This window comes from Erythranthe guttata, chromosome 2 (assembly GCF_056151865.1).
Source record: "Erythranthe guttata isolate IM_541 chromosome 2, IM_541, whole genome shotgun sequence".
NCBI classification, from domain to species: domain Eukaryota; kingdom Viridiplantae; phylum Streptophyta; class Magnoliopsida; order Lamiales; family Phrymaceae; genus Erythranthe; species Erythranthe guttata.
In genome coordinates, this window is record NC_142534.1 from 1,463,306 (window position 1) to 1,478,614 (window position 15,309).

The window sequence follows — 15,309 nt, forward strand, 5'->3', positions numbered from 1 at the left end:
GCTTAAATTCGTGCATTTCAACTTAATTAAAAAAAATAAAATTTAGGAATTTTGATTTTATCCCCTTATTAAAATTACAATTATAGGTGAAATTAGGACAATCTATTACAAGGCCAGGGACAATAGGCATAATAATGGCAGTTATTATCTTGTTAATTAACAAGTAACAACATTAGTTTTCGGTAGGCGGAAGTTTTCCCGCTAAGAACGACGTGAACAAGACAAGAGCTCGTTCGGGTTGGTAACTTGGAACAAAATGCCCGGACCCTCTCACCGTCACAAATGTTAAATTTTGATATCCAACCGCGTAACCTCCAACCTTTCGAAGTAACAAAAAAAAAGGAATTTAGGATGTTATTATAAAATGCAATTAAGAGAAACTCGATTTTTTTTAATTAATTAATTACCTCGCCTTGGCTGTACCAAGGGTACCATGGAGTCGTTATCGGTGCACCGATTTTGGTCAACGAATAACTAGTGGTTGTAACTGGCACCGCACGATCCGTATCTCCACTGCAAAATTCATCAGCTGAAATTACTTAGTAATTGATTTTGAATATGTACATATGTAACGTAACCTAATATTCGTCGTGAATACGAGGAATTTAGTTGTAACGTGCACTAACCTATAAATCCAAACACGAATACCACTAGCCATCAGCTCTTCAATGGTAGGTAAAAGTGTCGTTTGCCAGTCTTGCCAATTCGCATGCACCTCGAAGCTACACGTAAAATAACGATCGATAAAATTACGAGAAGAAAAAAAACGAGAAATTAAAAGAGTTTCGTAGTTCGTTGTATTACTTGCAAGATTCCCAAGTTCCGTTTACATGGGCATGTAGGGCCTTCTGCACTTCTGGTGTGTTTAAGTATGTATAGGCGTAATCACCCGAGCATGGATCAAATGTCGATATCTGTTTCCAAATCAATATGCATTGAAGGAAAAAGTTAGAATATTGTTCCGTGAACATGAAATATTTCTACGAATATTTATTATTTTTAATATTATAAGTACCGAGGGAGCATTTGAAGAAGACGAGCATAAGGGGGCATAAATGTCGTAAAAATAGATATCCTCAACGGCATCGTCCGCCTCGCCCGCGTAGTTATCGCATGCTTCCGAAATATCGGGAGAAGAAAAATTGCAATTCTTTACAATCCCGTTGTGAGTTTCGTCTGATATGAGAGCGTGCGTCCATAAATAATCATATTGACCGTTCCACCAATCCTCGTCGTTGATCAACGCATTTCCAATCTTAAAAAAAAATCGAGTCGCATTTTTTTTTAAAAAAGTTTTTAGATGCTTCGAATTTTTTGCTACTAATTAATCGTCAATTTTTTTTTTATTTATCAACTTACAGCAATTCCTTTCAAGTTAATGACGGTTTGATTCGTGATTTTGTTGTTTTTGAGGATTAAATCGGCAAGCTGAGGTACATAATGACCGGCATAACTCTCTCCGGTTATGTAAAAGTCTCTCGTTTTGTACTCGGGAAATCTTTCCAACCAGTTGACTACAAAAGTGTAAGCATCTGCTGCTGTTTGCTTATCGCCTGTAATATAATCCGATGACCTGTTCGAATACGAAAATCCCACTCCAGCTGGCGATTCAAGAAAGACCACATTCGCCTCTGCATTCATCAACATTTACATCATTTAATTGCCATATAAAAGTTTTAAAACATAAATAAAAATAAATTTAATTTTACCATTGTTCCAAGCATTTTTATTAAGCCATAGGGTTTTTCCATCGGGATTCACTCGAAACGGCCCTAATTCAGTCATCGCTCCAGCTCCGAGCGACGAGCAACCAGGCCCTGTACTCGAAATCAAATATTAAATTCAACACAAAAAAAAAAAAAAAAAAAAAAAAATGCCGAAAAAACGTGTTAAAATTTAAGCCAAAAAAAAATGTGTCAAAAAAACGCTAACCTCCGTTTAACCAGAGAACCAAAGGCTTGGTCGAAGAATCTTCCGATTCGGTAAAATAATAAAATAATGCTCTTCCAGCAATCGGATCAACGGTGACATATCCCGAATATTGAGAGAAGTTGACTTGGGGTTGACCCGGCAAACTTAGAATCTTGTCAACTTCCTTCAATCCATATTGATTCTGTACGTAAACAGGGGAATATTCCGCTGACGATGTAGCATCTTCGGAAACATAATTAACCGATGATGACCTTTTCGCCCTTCGGGCTTTTATCAGTTCTCGAAGAGGGTCGTATTTTCTCCCGCCGTAACACTGTACGGAAACCGTTAGAAACACGAAAGAAATAAGCCAAATGTATGAACCTTTCATTTTTTTTTCTTTAGTACACTAACCTTGTTATGTTTATCTAAGACACTGCCTACTTCCTATTTATATTGTAAATTAGGTAATAAAATCATATATTGCATATAATATAATCATTTGGTGATTTTCCCTAAGCTCTATATTTGTTCCTAGTGAAAATTAATTGAGGCAACTATGTATGAATAATCCAATATTAATTATGACAAAAAAAAATCTGGCCACGTGGAAAAACTCACTTGTCCTAGAAAAAGCTGGCCAAAAATTAATAAAGCCGGCTATTGTTTACACTAATTAAGTTTTGTTTGGTATCCACAATAATTTATCGGTCGACCCTAAATATTATGTTATCATAATTTATCTTGTCTTATTTTAAGAACTTTTTTAGAAGGGGGCAACTATTTTGAATACTAATTTTTGCTTAGTTGAATACTACCTAGTTGAAAACCACAATTGAGTACATATTTATAAGTTTTTTCTTACTTTAAAACCAAAATAAAAAGAAAATTACAAAAACACCCTTTCATACAAAATATCAATTATATCAAATTTTATTAGAAATTACCTATTCAAAAACCAAATAAAAAAAAAAAGAAAAAAACCCTTTGTTGTTAAAAAAAACCTCCACCATTTCTTCTCCTCTCCAACCCTGACCGCCGCCGCCGCCGCCGAACGCCACCGTACGTGCTCGTAACTGCCGCGACAACCCAATTAAACCCTATCTTTTTCATCTTCTTAAATCCTCCAAAACATCTCCAAATTCAAAAAATCAAAACCTCACAAAACTTATAAAATGGAGTTATAAGACAATAATATGGTAGTATATGTGGAAAGAGAAGCCATTAAGGTAAGTATCGATGTCTTTTTTGAGCTTCGAAGTCGATTTTGAAGTTTTTTTTTTTGAAACCCGTCGGCAATTTTCGACACATACAGGTCGATTTTTGGTCAATTTTCGACACCAACGTGTCGAAAAAGAAAAAAAAAAAAAAAAAAAAAAAAAAAAAAACCAAATTTCGACACCTACCTGTCGAAATTTGGACAATTTTCGACAGGTAGGTGTCGAAAAACACTATTGGTAAAAAAAAAAAAAAAAAAAAAAAAAAAAAATTTTTTTTTTTTTTTTTTTTTACCAACAGTATTTTTTCGACACATACCTGTCGAAATTTGGACAATTTTCGACAGGTAGGTGTCGAAATTTGGTTTTTTTTTTTTTTTTTTTTTTTCGACACGTTGGTGTCGAAAATTGACCAAAAAATCGACCTGTATGTGTCGAAAATTGCCGACGGGTTTCAAAAAAAAAAAACTTCAAAATCGACTTCGAAGCTCAAAAAAGACATCGATACTTACCTTAATGTGTTCTCCTTTCATATATACTACCATATTATTGTCTTATAACTCAATTTTATACGTTTTGTGAGGTTTTAATTTCTTTAGTTTTGATATTTTTTAGAAGGGTTTGTTGTGAGATTTTTTAGAAGGGTTTGTTGTGAGGAAGATTTTTTAGAAGGGTTTTTGGGGAGGGAGAAGAAGGAGGTGGAGAAGGAGGGAAATGGTTTTTTGAGTTTTTGATTATTTGGTATTTAAGAAAGAAAAATAGTATTTGTAATATTTTTTTAGTTTTAATTTCATTAAGGGTATTAAAGTAATTTACAATTAATTATTTATTTTTTATTTTTTTGGTATTCAAGTAAGCAAAAGTTGGGATTTGAAATAGTGATCCCCTTTTTAGAATTCTACCGGTCGTCCGTGCATCGCTCAGGGATAATTGCTACTAAACTTAAATCAAATAAATATTAGCTGTGTATAATAAAGAGTAAAAATAATTGTTTGGGCCTTAAAAATTTGCAGATTGGGGACCATATATAATTAATTAATTAATTATATATACCTTTGTCGTGTATCTATTTGAGTTGTCATGCACATACAATACTAGTTAGTAGTTACTTATTAAATAATAGATATAGGTAAATTCTAAATCATTGATGATAATAATTAATAATAGATATATAGTATTTTTGAATTTATATATATTTTACGATTAGAACTGTTTGAATCCAAAAATTATGATAATAATTGTTGGATAATTTTTTTTCCAACTAATGAATTTTCCCAATCAGAAAATGAAATTGATGTTTTTTGCCTCTTCATACTCCACTATTGAATATCTTCACATGAATTATTAACAAGAGACGCATAAAAAAAAAATTAATCATTCTTTTTTTGTTCAAAAAAATATTCCCAGACGCAAAATGTATTTCCATAACTTGTTAAAAAATTAAAATGCTTGCTGTTATGACTAATGAGGTTATTGCAAAATATTCCTTATGTATATCTAATGAATATATTTCTTAAACTAGATAAATTGTTACGTAATTCTCTAACATTTACTTCAATTAAAAGAAAGGTCTATTAGATATATCCCCTTAAACATTCAAATAATAGGGGTAGACCCAAATTTATATTTGTTATTTTGATAACAGCCTAAACTTTTCCTAATTACATAATTACCCTCAATCAAATCTCACAAAACCCGTTACTTTACCTTTTGAAATAAAATCAAATCCCTTCCTATGTTCCCGTTAAATCACTATCATCCCAAACCCACTATCGAATAAACTGCAAAACCTCCCAGAACAACTTCCCGGTACGGCCGATTGAAAGGGGAAGACGTATGCACTGCCGTGAAACGACGATTTTCGTGCACTCCGAGCAAGCTGTCGTAGGTACGTCGTCGCCACTCGCTGAATCGCTATCATCCATCGATTTGTTGATATGTTTTGGCTAAATCGACTATCACGTTTGTGTAATTGCAGATATGTTATAATCGCATACCGAATTCGAGCACTAAATCAGTGATATTGCAACAATTGATGAGCAGGACATCCACCAGAAGTGATATCGTCGTTGGCCGCCGCCGTCGCCGTCGCCGTCACTGCTCCAATCTAGGGTTACTCAAATCTAGGATTACTCAAATCTAGGGTTTTGATAATTTTTCGGCCCATAGTTGATTAACGAGATGCATAGTCGAATTACATCTGTATTAATATACTATCCCATATCATTTAATAGACTATCCCACTGGTATAATTTTACTATGGATCTCGTTAATCGACTATGGGCCGAAGAATCATCAAAACCCTAGATTTGAGAAGTGACGGCGGCGGATTTGTATTTTAAAATTAATAGACTATCTCATATCTTTTAATAGACTGTCCCATGTATCTAATTCGACTATGCGTTTAGTTAATTGACTATTGGAAAAATAATAATATATATGGAAACTGAATAATATGTTTGTTTGAAATACTAATCAATTAGGTTAATTTTCCTTATTATATGAAAACGATTAAGGTAAATAATAATATATATGAAAAAATAATAATATATATGGAAACTGAATAATATGTTTGTTTGAAATACTAATCAATTAGGGTAATTTTCCTTATATCATGTAATAGACTATCTTATTGATCTAATTCGACTATGGATCTCGTTAATCGACTATGGATCCCGTATTATTCGACCACATGGTATATTAATAATTTCAATATAGTACATTGATCTGCTATGATAGTATATTACGGTTATAGTAGTGATATGAATTGTGTTACAAACAATATACCACTGAAATGACAAGAACATTGAGAACAACACCAACGTAAAGTATTCCAACATAACCAATAAAATAGTACATTAATAATCTCATAATTTCAATCTAGGGTTTTGATAAAATACATAAAACACATCATAACACAATCAAACCAATATGTCGAGTTAAAAAACTCTAGTACATTAATAATCTCATAATAGTATAATAAAATGATAATGGTAGTATCATACGGTATTCATAATAGTATACTACTGTATTACAACGGTTTAAAACTTAACCGAAGTTACCGAGCCATTACATCGTAATCACCTCTTTATAGCAACCAACCCACCAAACCTCAACAAAATCCGTACGAAATTAGCCATCGAAAAAACCTAAAATCATGAAACAAAATTAAAAATGCAGAATACAAAAAAATGATTAAATAGACTGCAAATACATTTGAATGACAATACATTAATATCATCAAAAATAAACTTAAAATGCAAAATCTCAACAAGATCCGTACAAAATTCGCCATCGATAAAAACCTTGAATCATGATACGACATTAAAAATGCAGAATACTAAAAAATATATTAATATGATAAAAAATAAACTTAAAATGCAAAATTCATACGATATCCCAAAAAATACTACGAAATATAATTTAATGTACTACCCAGCGTCCTAAAATCCGCTGTTATACACAAATAAACCAACTATCGACCGGGATCAGACTCATGAACTCCACGACAGCGGACAGTTATTTCAATTAATGCGTAAACCAACTACGATGTTCATATAAAACAACTCTGGTTCGATATGCGTGAACCATGCTCATCTAACTCTGTCAATCCTCTTTCAAACAAACATCATCCGCCAAAAATAACGATGTATGTATGACGGAATAATTGTGTTAAAAAACGTTCTACTTAATAGAATCAAGTATCAACACAACTCTTAAAAATTTCTAACCACTGTAATCGACAATCCTAGACATTGAGCGAAAAATAAAAACGAATAACGCATTCATACCCGGTTAACAACGTCCAACAACGAACGCTCAAACTCGATCCTATTTCAACGACGGTGCATAAATCTTCAAAGACGATAAAAAACCGCTGGAACGCTGAAGAGAACCTTCGAAAAATATTGTACACGATTTGATATAAACGCCAATGATCTCACGTAATTTTATTCCGTGATTTTAGGCAACGTATCAGCAAATCTCAAATCACGTAGTAAAGGAAATAAATGCCGTTTAAAAATAAAACAGGGGTATTAAAGGAAAATTATATAATATATTTTGCCAAGTTGGCAAAATTGGGTCTATCTTAAAAAGGGGGAAAAAAATTGGATCTACCTCATTAGAAAATATGAACAAGGGGGTTATCCCTAATAAACCCTTAAAAGAAAAATTAAATTATGATTTGGAAATGCAACATTTTTTATTTTTTATTTATTAATAAATATTAGTTTTCCATAAATATACATATATATATATATATATATATATATATATATATATATATATATATATATATATATATATATATATATATATATATATATATATATATATATATATATATATATATATATATATTGATTGATTGCAGGCTTCTAGCTCACTCAATTCCTCTATTTTAATTTATATTATTTAATTTAAAATATACACATATATGAGCTATTTTTCGAAATAGCTCATAAAAATAATATAAGGGTTCCGATGCCCCCAAATCCCTCGTAAACTTTTAGTCCACACTCGTAATTAAATTAGTTGGCAAAAATTGTTTCTATCACATTATTTATCAAATTGGTTGTTTTGTAGCTGCTGGCTCTAATGGTAAATTTAATAATTCAAAGAACAAAATTTTGAAGGAAGTAAATTTAATAATTAATTTAAATAATATTTTAACAAATATTGTGCAGGCTTTGGAAAGACAAACATTGTTGGATTATAGTTTATATGCAGCACATATGTTTCTTGTCAAATTTGGACATTGAAGTAATAGTACCAAAAGGAATTTTAATTTAATGCAAGCCAAATTATTGATTCATGAAGCCAATCAACACATGTGCATTTTAACACAATAAACTCTTATCCTTATTATATAGTTGTTTATATGCTACACTCAGTGAATGTTACATCAGGTGAATTTTTACCATCGATATACACACACCAGTATGTGTCTGTGTGTATATAAATGATAAAGATGTGTCTGATGCGTTTCGCCCGATGCAGCATAGCATGAACCTAAATATTACAATCAAAAGTGCAAGCGCAAGTAAGCCATGTATCATTGGTTCGGTGTGAGCATACACCGACTGGATTACGGCCCTTATGTTTGGAGACGCAAAGCGCATTGCAACAATCGGAACCGCATCTTCCTTCAATACTGCACGTCAAATTGATTATCGGCCTACGACACCTGGCCTTAAAAGCATGTAACATCTCACCACCTGCACATTAATTAATTAATTACTTAATTATTTTTAAATAAATATATTTATATATAAATATGTTCAGTTGAATAGGGTGAAAGGAGAACTTTTTACCTGAAATGAGGACAAGAATAAACCAAAAAGTTAGTGCAATTCTTGCCATTTAATTTTCTATTTAATTTTGATTTAATTAGTGCAATATATATATGAGTTTGAGGTCTCTCGTGGTGTATATATGTATATAGTGTATCTCTTATTTTTTTGTAAGATGATTTATGATAATTGATACATTCCAAATATTACAAAACTAATTACAATATAATTATTAATTACCTGAATTCTAGTTATAAATCAAACAAGATATACAATAACTCTTTCTACAGTTATTTGATGCTACACCTTGTACTGAAATACACCGGGTGATTACTAACCTTTGCACTTATGTATTCGGACAACCTTTTTTCGGAAAGTGTTTCACAATTGTTTAACGCAAAAATCACATTGTTTCGTCATTACCCCTTAAAAAAAAAGGTTAATTACAATAATTTTGAGTAATGATTTTTAGAATTGGAAGATCTGTTAAAATTTAAACCCTTTGCAAATTAAAATGTAGGAAATCTGAATTGCCGGATAGTGATCTTTCTTTTGTGGAATATCAATCACAACATATTGATAGTTTTGGAATATGATTAGCCACGTGTCATAACCTTACTACACATGACAACACTATTTATAGATGAGAACACCTCAAACACAAATAAGTCACAACAAAAATTAAATCAAAATTAGAAGAAAAAAAAAAATATAATCACATAAGCAAATGGCAAGGACGAACACATTTACATTGTTGTTTGTTTTTGTCCTAATTTCAGGTGAATATTTTGTATTTATTTTTTTTATTTTTTTATTTTATATATAACACATGAAGTTTATATATATCAAACTATAATAATTAAAAAAAAATGCAGGCGGTGAGATGTTACATGTTTTAGGGGATGAAGTGAAGTCGTATAGTAGGTGCGTTAAGACACTTTCGAGTCCAAAGTGTCCGATTGACGCATGCAACGATCAATGCTGCACGGAGCTATGCCTCTCCCAATATGGTGGTGAGGGTCGTAATCCAGTGGGACTGTGCATACAATACCCTCACTTTGCTCCGAAGTATTATTGCGCTTGCAGTTATTTTTGCTAAAATTAATTTATTTTACGTGTTATAACGTGGATTTGGAAAGGATGCGTGTAACATGAAAGTTCACTTGCGTTGAACTATTATATTTATATAATTCAATTCCGTGACATGTTTATTTACAATGTTATTTTCCATATATGCATATTAGTTTAAGAGATTATGACATTATATATTTATCATTCGATTGTTAAAATTATTCATCGGACAAAAAAAAAATCTCATCGGCTAAATAATCACGAGTGCTTCAGTTCTCCTTAAAACTTTTACTCCGATTGTCTTCAAATCTCAATTGTCGTGGTTTTGTATTGCAATATCATTGTATGGGGTATAGTTGTTTCCGATCATCGCAACGAGGTGATTCTTCTTTTCGACTTGGATCGACCTCATCAAGGGTATTTTCGACCTTTTTTCCAATCCACTAGTAATTTCGTCAATTTTCAGCATAGGGGTATTTCAGTCTTTTAGCCGTTGAGGGGTAGTTTTGTAATTTCCTTGCGCAGCCATTTATGTAGGAGTAAAAGGCTTTTGATTTTATACGGCCCAAAAGGATGGAGTGGTAGCCCAGGAAACCAAAATCTGGAGCCCAAAAGGTATAATTGTGTACCCGCCAGGAGAGCCGTCTGATTGAAAGGCGAAGACCGTTGGATCTGTTTCTCTGCGTGCATCCGTTTGTAGGTGATCAGAGCTAAGATAAACATTAGTGGCACAACTAAAATAGCTGCATATCCTATTAATTATGAACTTACTAACAAAAAAAACTTTTAATTTGACTAGGTAAACATAATTCTTCTACCATATATACCCTCGAGAACACTATATATATATGTGAGAAACCTCAAACGCATAAGTGACAACAAAAATTAAATCGAAATAAAAATATATATATATAATCATTAAGAAAATGGCAAGGACGACGACCGTCTTAACATTGTTTTTTCTTCTTGTCCTCGTTTCAGGTGAAGTTTTTTTCTTTTTGCCGCGTATTGAAATAAAATTGTAGTGTATATCAAGTGTGCTAACACATGAAACTTATATATATAATCATAATAATAATTAAAATATGTAGGTGGCGAAATGTTACAAGTTTTAGGCGATGAAATGAAGCCGTACATGAGGTGCGTTAAGACTCTTTCGAGTCACAAGTGTCCTATTACCTCATGCACCGAACAATGTTGTATGGATCTATGCATCTCTAAGTATGGGGGTGGGGGTCGTAATCCAGTGGGGGAGTGCATACAATACCCCCATTTTGCTCCGAAGTTTTATTGTAGTTGCGGTTATTTTTGTTAAAACGAATTCGGAAAGGGTGTAATAAAGTGGTTCACTGATTTATTTAAATATGTCAATTTTGTGACATTGTTTTTACATTTTATTTTATATATTTATATATAGTTTTAAGAGATTGTTAAAATGATTAATCCGACAAAACATCATCGATCTCGTCGGCTGACTTGACAATCACAAGTGCTTTCTTTCTCGTTAAGACTTTTTATTATATTATTTTACTCTCGATTGTCAAATTTTTGTATTACAATTACATCATCGTATATACGAGGGTATAGTAGGGTGGTTTCGATTATTGCACGGGGTTTTGAACTCGGATTGAATGAGAACAAATATTTGCTTCAAAGATTGTTAGCAATTTGGATCAACTTCGTCAATTTCGCCAGTTGAAGGGTAATTTCGTCAATTTTCTGCATAGGGGTATTTGACGTCTTTTAGCTGTTCAGGGGCAGTTTCGTAGATTCGTGCACAATCATTAATCAGGTTCAGGAGCACAAATACTATTAGGCCTCGTTTGGTTTGGGTTATGGGATTGTAAGGATTGATAAATAGTCAAAGGATTGTACTGTTCAAACCTTTTCAAATCCAAGTTATCTCGTGTTTGGCTTGGGTGATTGATTTTTAGTTTAAAATCATAATATTTAATTTGTTTACTGAAATTGTTTGGTAAAATACGAAAACACCCTTAAAAAATACCCGAATACCAATACACCCTTAAAAAAAGAGTTGTAAAATTTTATTAAATAAAAAACCGAAAGACGCCCCCAATTCCACTACGGTTGAATCTAGGGTTTTCTTTCCTTCAACCCCTGCAACAGAGAAACCTTGGATCCGAATTAGGTAAATTAAATTTATTTTTGTATAGGATAATGCATTTTACATTCATCAATCTGAACGTTTATTACAATGCTCATGAAATCTTTTGACAGGATGAGTTCGAGTTCCAATAATGTGCGTAATCGGGCAAGCAGCAGTTCGAATCACAGTGTGGCGTCTAATCCAAATTATTATGGGTCAATTTTCCTTTGTCATTGCGGTCTGGAAACAACAACAAAAACGTCGAGGACGGAAAAAAACCTAGGAAGACTTTTTTACAGTTGTTCCTTGACAAAGGCAAGTTCTTATAATTGAAATTATTTAATTCAAATAGTTTGTGCCTGTATTTTTTTTATTAGTCATTTTTCATTAATCTTGGTTTAATAAGTATACTGGGTTTAATTTTATTGTGGTAAAATTGGTTTTTGTAGGAATATCGTTGTAACTTCTTCAAATGGTGTGACGATTCCACTCGCGAGCCGACGTCTATTGAGGTAATTTCTGGGTTGTTGGCAAAGATTAATGGATACGAACAAGAGATATCTACTTTAGAAGGCCAGGTACTATTGAATAAAAATAAAGTAAAATCAATTAAGCTATTTGCTTGGATTTCTATAATTGTTATGTTGTTCTTAATGTTTATCATGATGACCATGTCATAGGTGGTGTGGTGTGTATGCAAATTAAAAGAACATATCATTTTTAATTAATTGCAGGATGTTGTTTCATAATTGTTTATATTTGATTTTGTAAATTGCAGCCCCTCCATTTTTTTGAAGTATTAATTTGTGCAGATCAACATGGATTTAGTCTATATTCATTTTTATTGTTGTTTATTATAAATTAAATTAGACTTGTCATGTCAAATTGATTTTTTTTTTATTTTCTGATACATAATTAATGCTATGTAGTTGGGAAACAACAAATTTTCCCCATTTATGCGTATAAGGTGAGAATTTTTAATACATTTCTTGATTTTACACGTTTTCATGGAGAATATTAATCATTTCTCTTTTGCCTGCATTTAAGTGTAGTAATTTAATCTCATTTATGCGTATAAGGTGAAAAAAAAGTTTTAAATTTCTTTTTTGCTGTTTTACATTTCCAAGGAGAATGTTAATCATTCCACTTTATTTCACCTCTGGCTGCATTAAGTGTATTTTATTTTACCCATTTATGTGTACAAGCTGATAATAAGTATTAAATTTCATACGTTTCCAAGGAGAATGTTAATCATTTCACCTGGTCCTGCATTAAGTGTAGTAAACCTACCACTCATTAAACTTCTATTATAAATAGAGCCCAACTCTTCATGAAAGAACACCAGCAGTTTTTTTTTACTTTAAATTACAGTATTTTATCAACTGTAAATGGCTCCAGTTCCGAAATGGCATCAAGATGCGTTCTTCTACGATGAAGAATGGACTTGGCGTGTGGATCGACGTTTTATGGAAGTTGTGGTGGAAGATGCAAAGAAGGGCAACTTCTGGTGGGGTACAAAAAACAGTGCTACTATCCTACGTGGTTTAAGTACCATCAACAAGGAATTTGGAACAACATTTACCTACGACAAGTGTGAACAGAAATTGAAGTTCATGGAAATGAGATATCGGACGTTTAAGGCCATCATCTCTTTATCGGGTGTTGAGTACGATGAGGAAATCAATTTCGTGATTGCAAAAGAGTCGACTTGGGAGTACATCATTTATGTAAGTAATCTGGTTTTTATTTATTTTAATTTTTTTAAATTTATGTATATTAAACTGTTTTTCAATATTATAATATATTTGACTTTTTATTTTTTCATAGCGTTTCAAGATAGGTCGTGCATACAAGCCATGGGGTGATGCTGAGTGGAAGAAACTGTCGTTCATCTTCAGCGAGAAACATACATTTGGCTGGAAGAGTGACGAATGTTGTTGATTCTGCATCCGAGAATATCTACAAGGAGAACTCCCATGTTGAGCCAGATATTGCGCCACCAAATCCGCATGTTGATCTCATCAACATATCAAGTGACCACGATGATTCGTGGGTCAATTAATTAAGGGGTTATTTGATATAAAAACAAAAAAAGCAAAATGATGAAGTAAATAGAAAAAATAATAAAACACGTGCAATGCACGAGCACTTTTCTAATAGATGACAACCTAAAAGTAGGATTTCAATATGTAAGAAGAATAAGTATTCATAGAAGTAATTAACCATAAAAATAACATTCTTAACATAGTGACACCTTTTGGTATATCCATAAGAATATATCAAATATAGTACGTAAAAATATACGATACGTACAAAGTACGTGCCCTTTTTTAGTACAACAATGTAGCTCTAATGAAAAATTATTCGTTCTTTCTAAAATTTCTGAAAGTCCAAAACAATCATTTGTTCTTGTCCGATTTATTGATGCCTCATTTGATACTTGTCATTCTTCGTTTTTTCAAAAAAAAACCAAAAACAATAAATTAGGGTTCGTTTGTATTGTTAGAAATATGCACGTGTGTTGCACATGAAATGAATCATAATTTGTATATAGTTTTATTTTGTGATATAAATGTCACATGACACCTAAACATAACTCATTAACAAGTCATGTGATATTGAAAAATTAAAACAATGTGAAACAAAATTCATCAATAAGTAGCCATGTCACATATGAACACTTACTTGTATGTTTATACTCAAAAGAAAATCTTGATATTCTTCAAATGGTCACGGGTTGTCAGACGAAATATATGAAGGTATCATTCAAAATTGTAACTTCTCATCCGACGTCTATGTCGGCGCTTGTGCTGACATTACTGACGAGGCGGATGAAGTCGTCAAGGATATCAACATCGACGACATTTACGATATCAAATGTTTAAGGGCGTTCGGTCCCGAGCTACCAGCCGAAACGTGCGCTTGCTCTCTTCACAGCCTTCCTCGAGGGGAAGCTTCCCCTCGCCGTTCTTAAAAAAAACATTTCTCTTATTTTATCTACTCAACAAAATTAAAATCCCTGGTTTGAGTATAGTTTGGTGCAGTTCCATTGAATAAATTTAATTTTAATAGAAGCGTATAAATGTGTTTGCCATAAAAAAACATTTTTATTGAATTGGTGTTTGGGCGTATCTCTAATTTTTATCTACAATAGTCTTGGGCCTCTTGGGATTTTTTATTGTTCATGAAACATTGAGCTTTGTATCACCATCCTAATTAATTAAGCTTTCAAAGAATTTAGCTTATTTTTATCCTTTATTGTGGATTATTAGAGAGAGTTTCATGTTAAAATTCTTTAAACTAATTACTTTAAAATTCGGGCCTAATGGACTTTAGAGAATGGACTTGTCTTGGCCCAAACTTTTTAAATTTATTGACATTTGTGCACAATCGGTTTGTAAATGATTTACAATTAAGAAAATAATTAATCTGAAATTAGGGCCTGATGGGGTTTGTAAATTATTTGCCATTTAGCAAACTGAAATGATAAATACAGGACTAATTTTAGTAAACAAATGTCATTCATTTAATTTCAATTTAAATAAAAAATTGCACGACTTTGAAATATATAAGAATATCATTCAATTCCTCATTGCAACATTTCCAAAGCCAAAGAAAAAAAACATGAATTCACATATCCATTTCAGGGGGGTATTTTGCAATTGGGGAAAATTCAGGGTAATCAAAAATTGTTATTATATATAAATAA

At 32.1% G+C, this 15,309-nt stretch overlaps 1 protein-coding gene across 1 annotated transcript; it reads right to left on the minus strand.

Annotated features, from left to right (window-relative positions):
* Positions 1-26: 26 nt before the first annotated feature.
* Positions 27-2,461, minus strand: LOC105957578 (serine carboxypeptidase 1-like). The gene is made up of 8 exons (XM_088823101.1): positions 1,933-2,461; positions 1,710-1,817; positions 1,360-1,631; positions 1,016-1,255; positions 805-914; positions 627-722; positions 408-513; positions 27-319 (listed from the first exon to the last, which is right to left on the minus strand). Exons 1-8 carry the CDS (start codon positions 2,300-2,302, stop codon positions 173-175), a joined length of 1,449 nt encoding a protein of 482 aa, XP_088679227.1. The 5' UTR covers positions 2,303-2,461; the 3' UTR covers positions 27-172.
* Between the last annotated feature and the right edge of the window lie 12,848 nt (positions 2,462-15,309).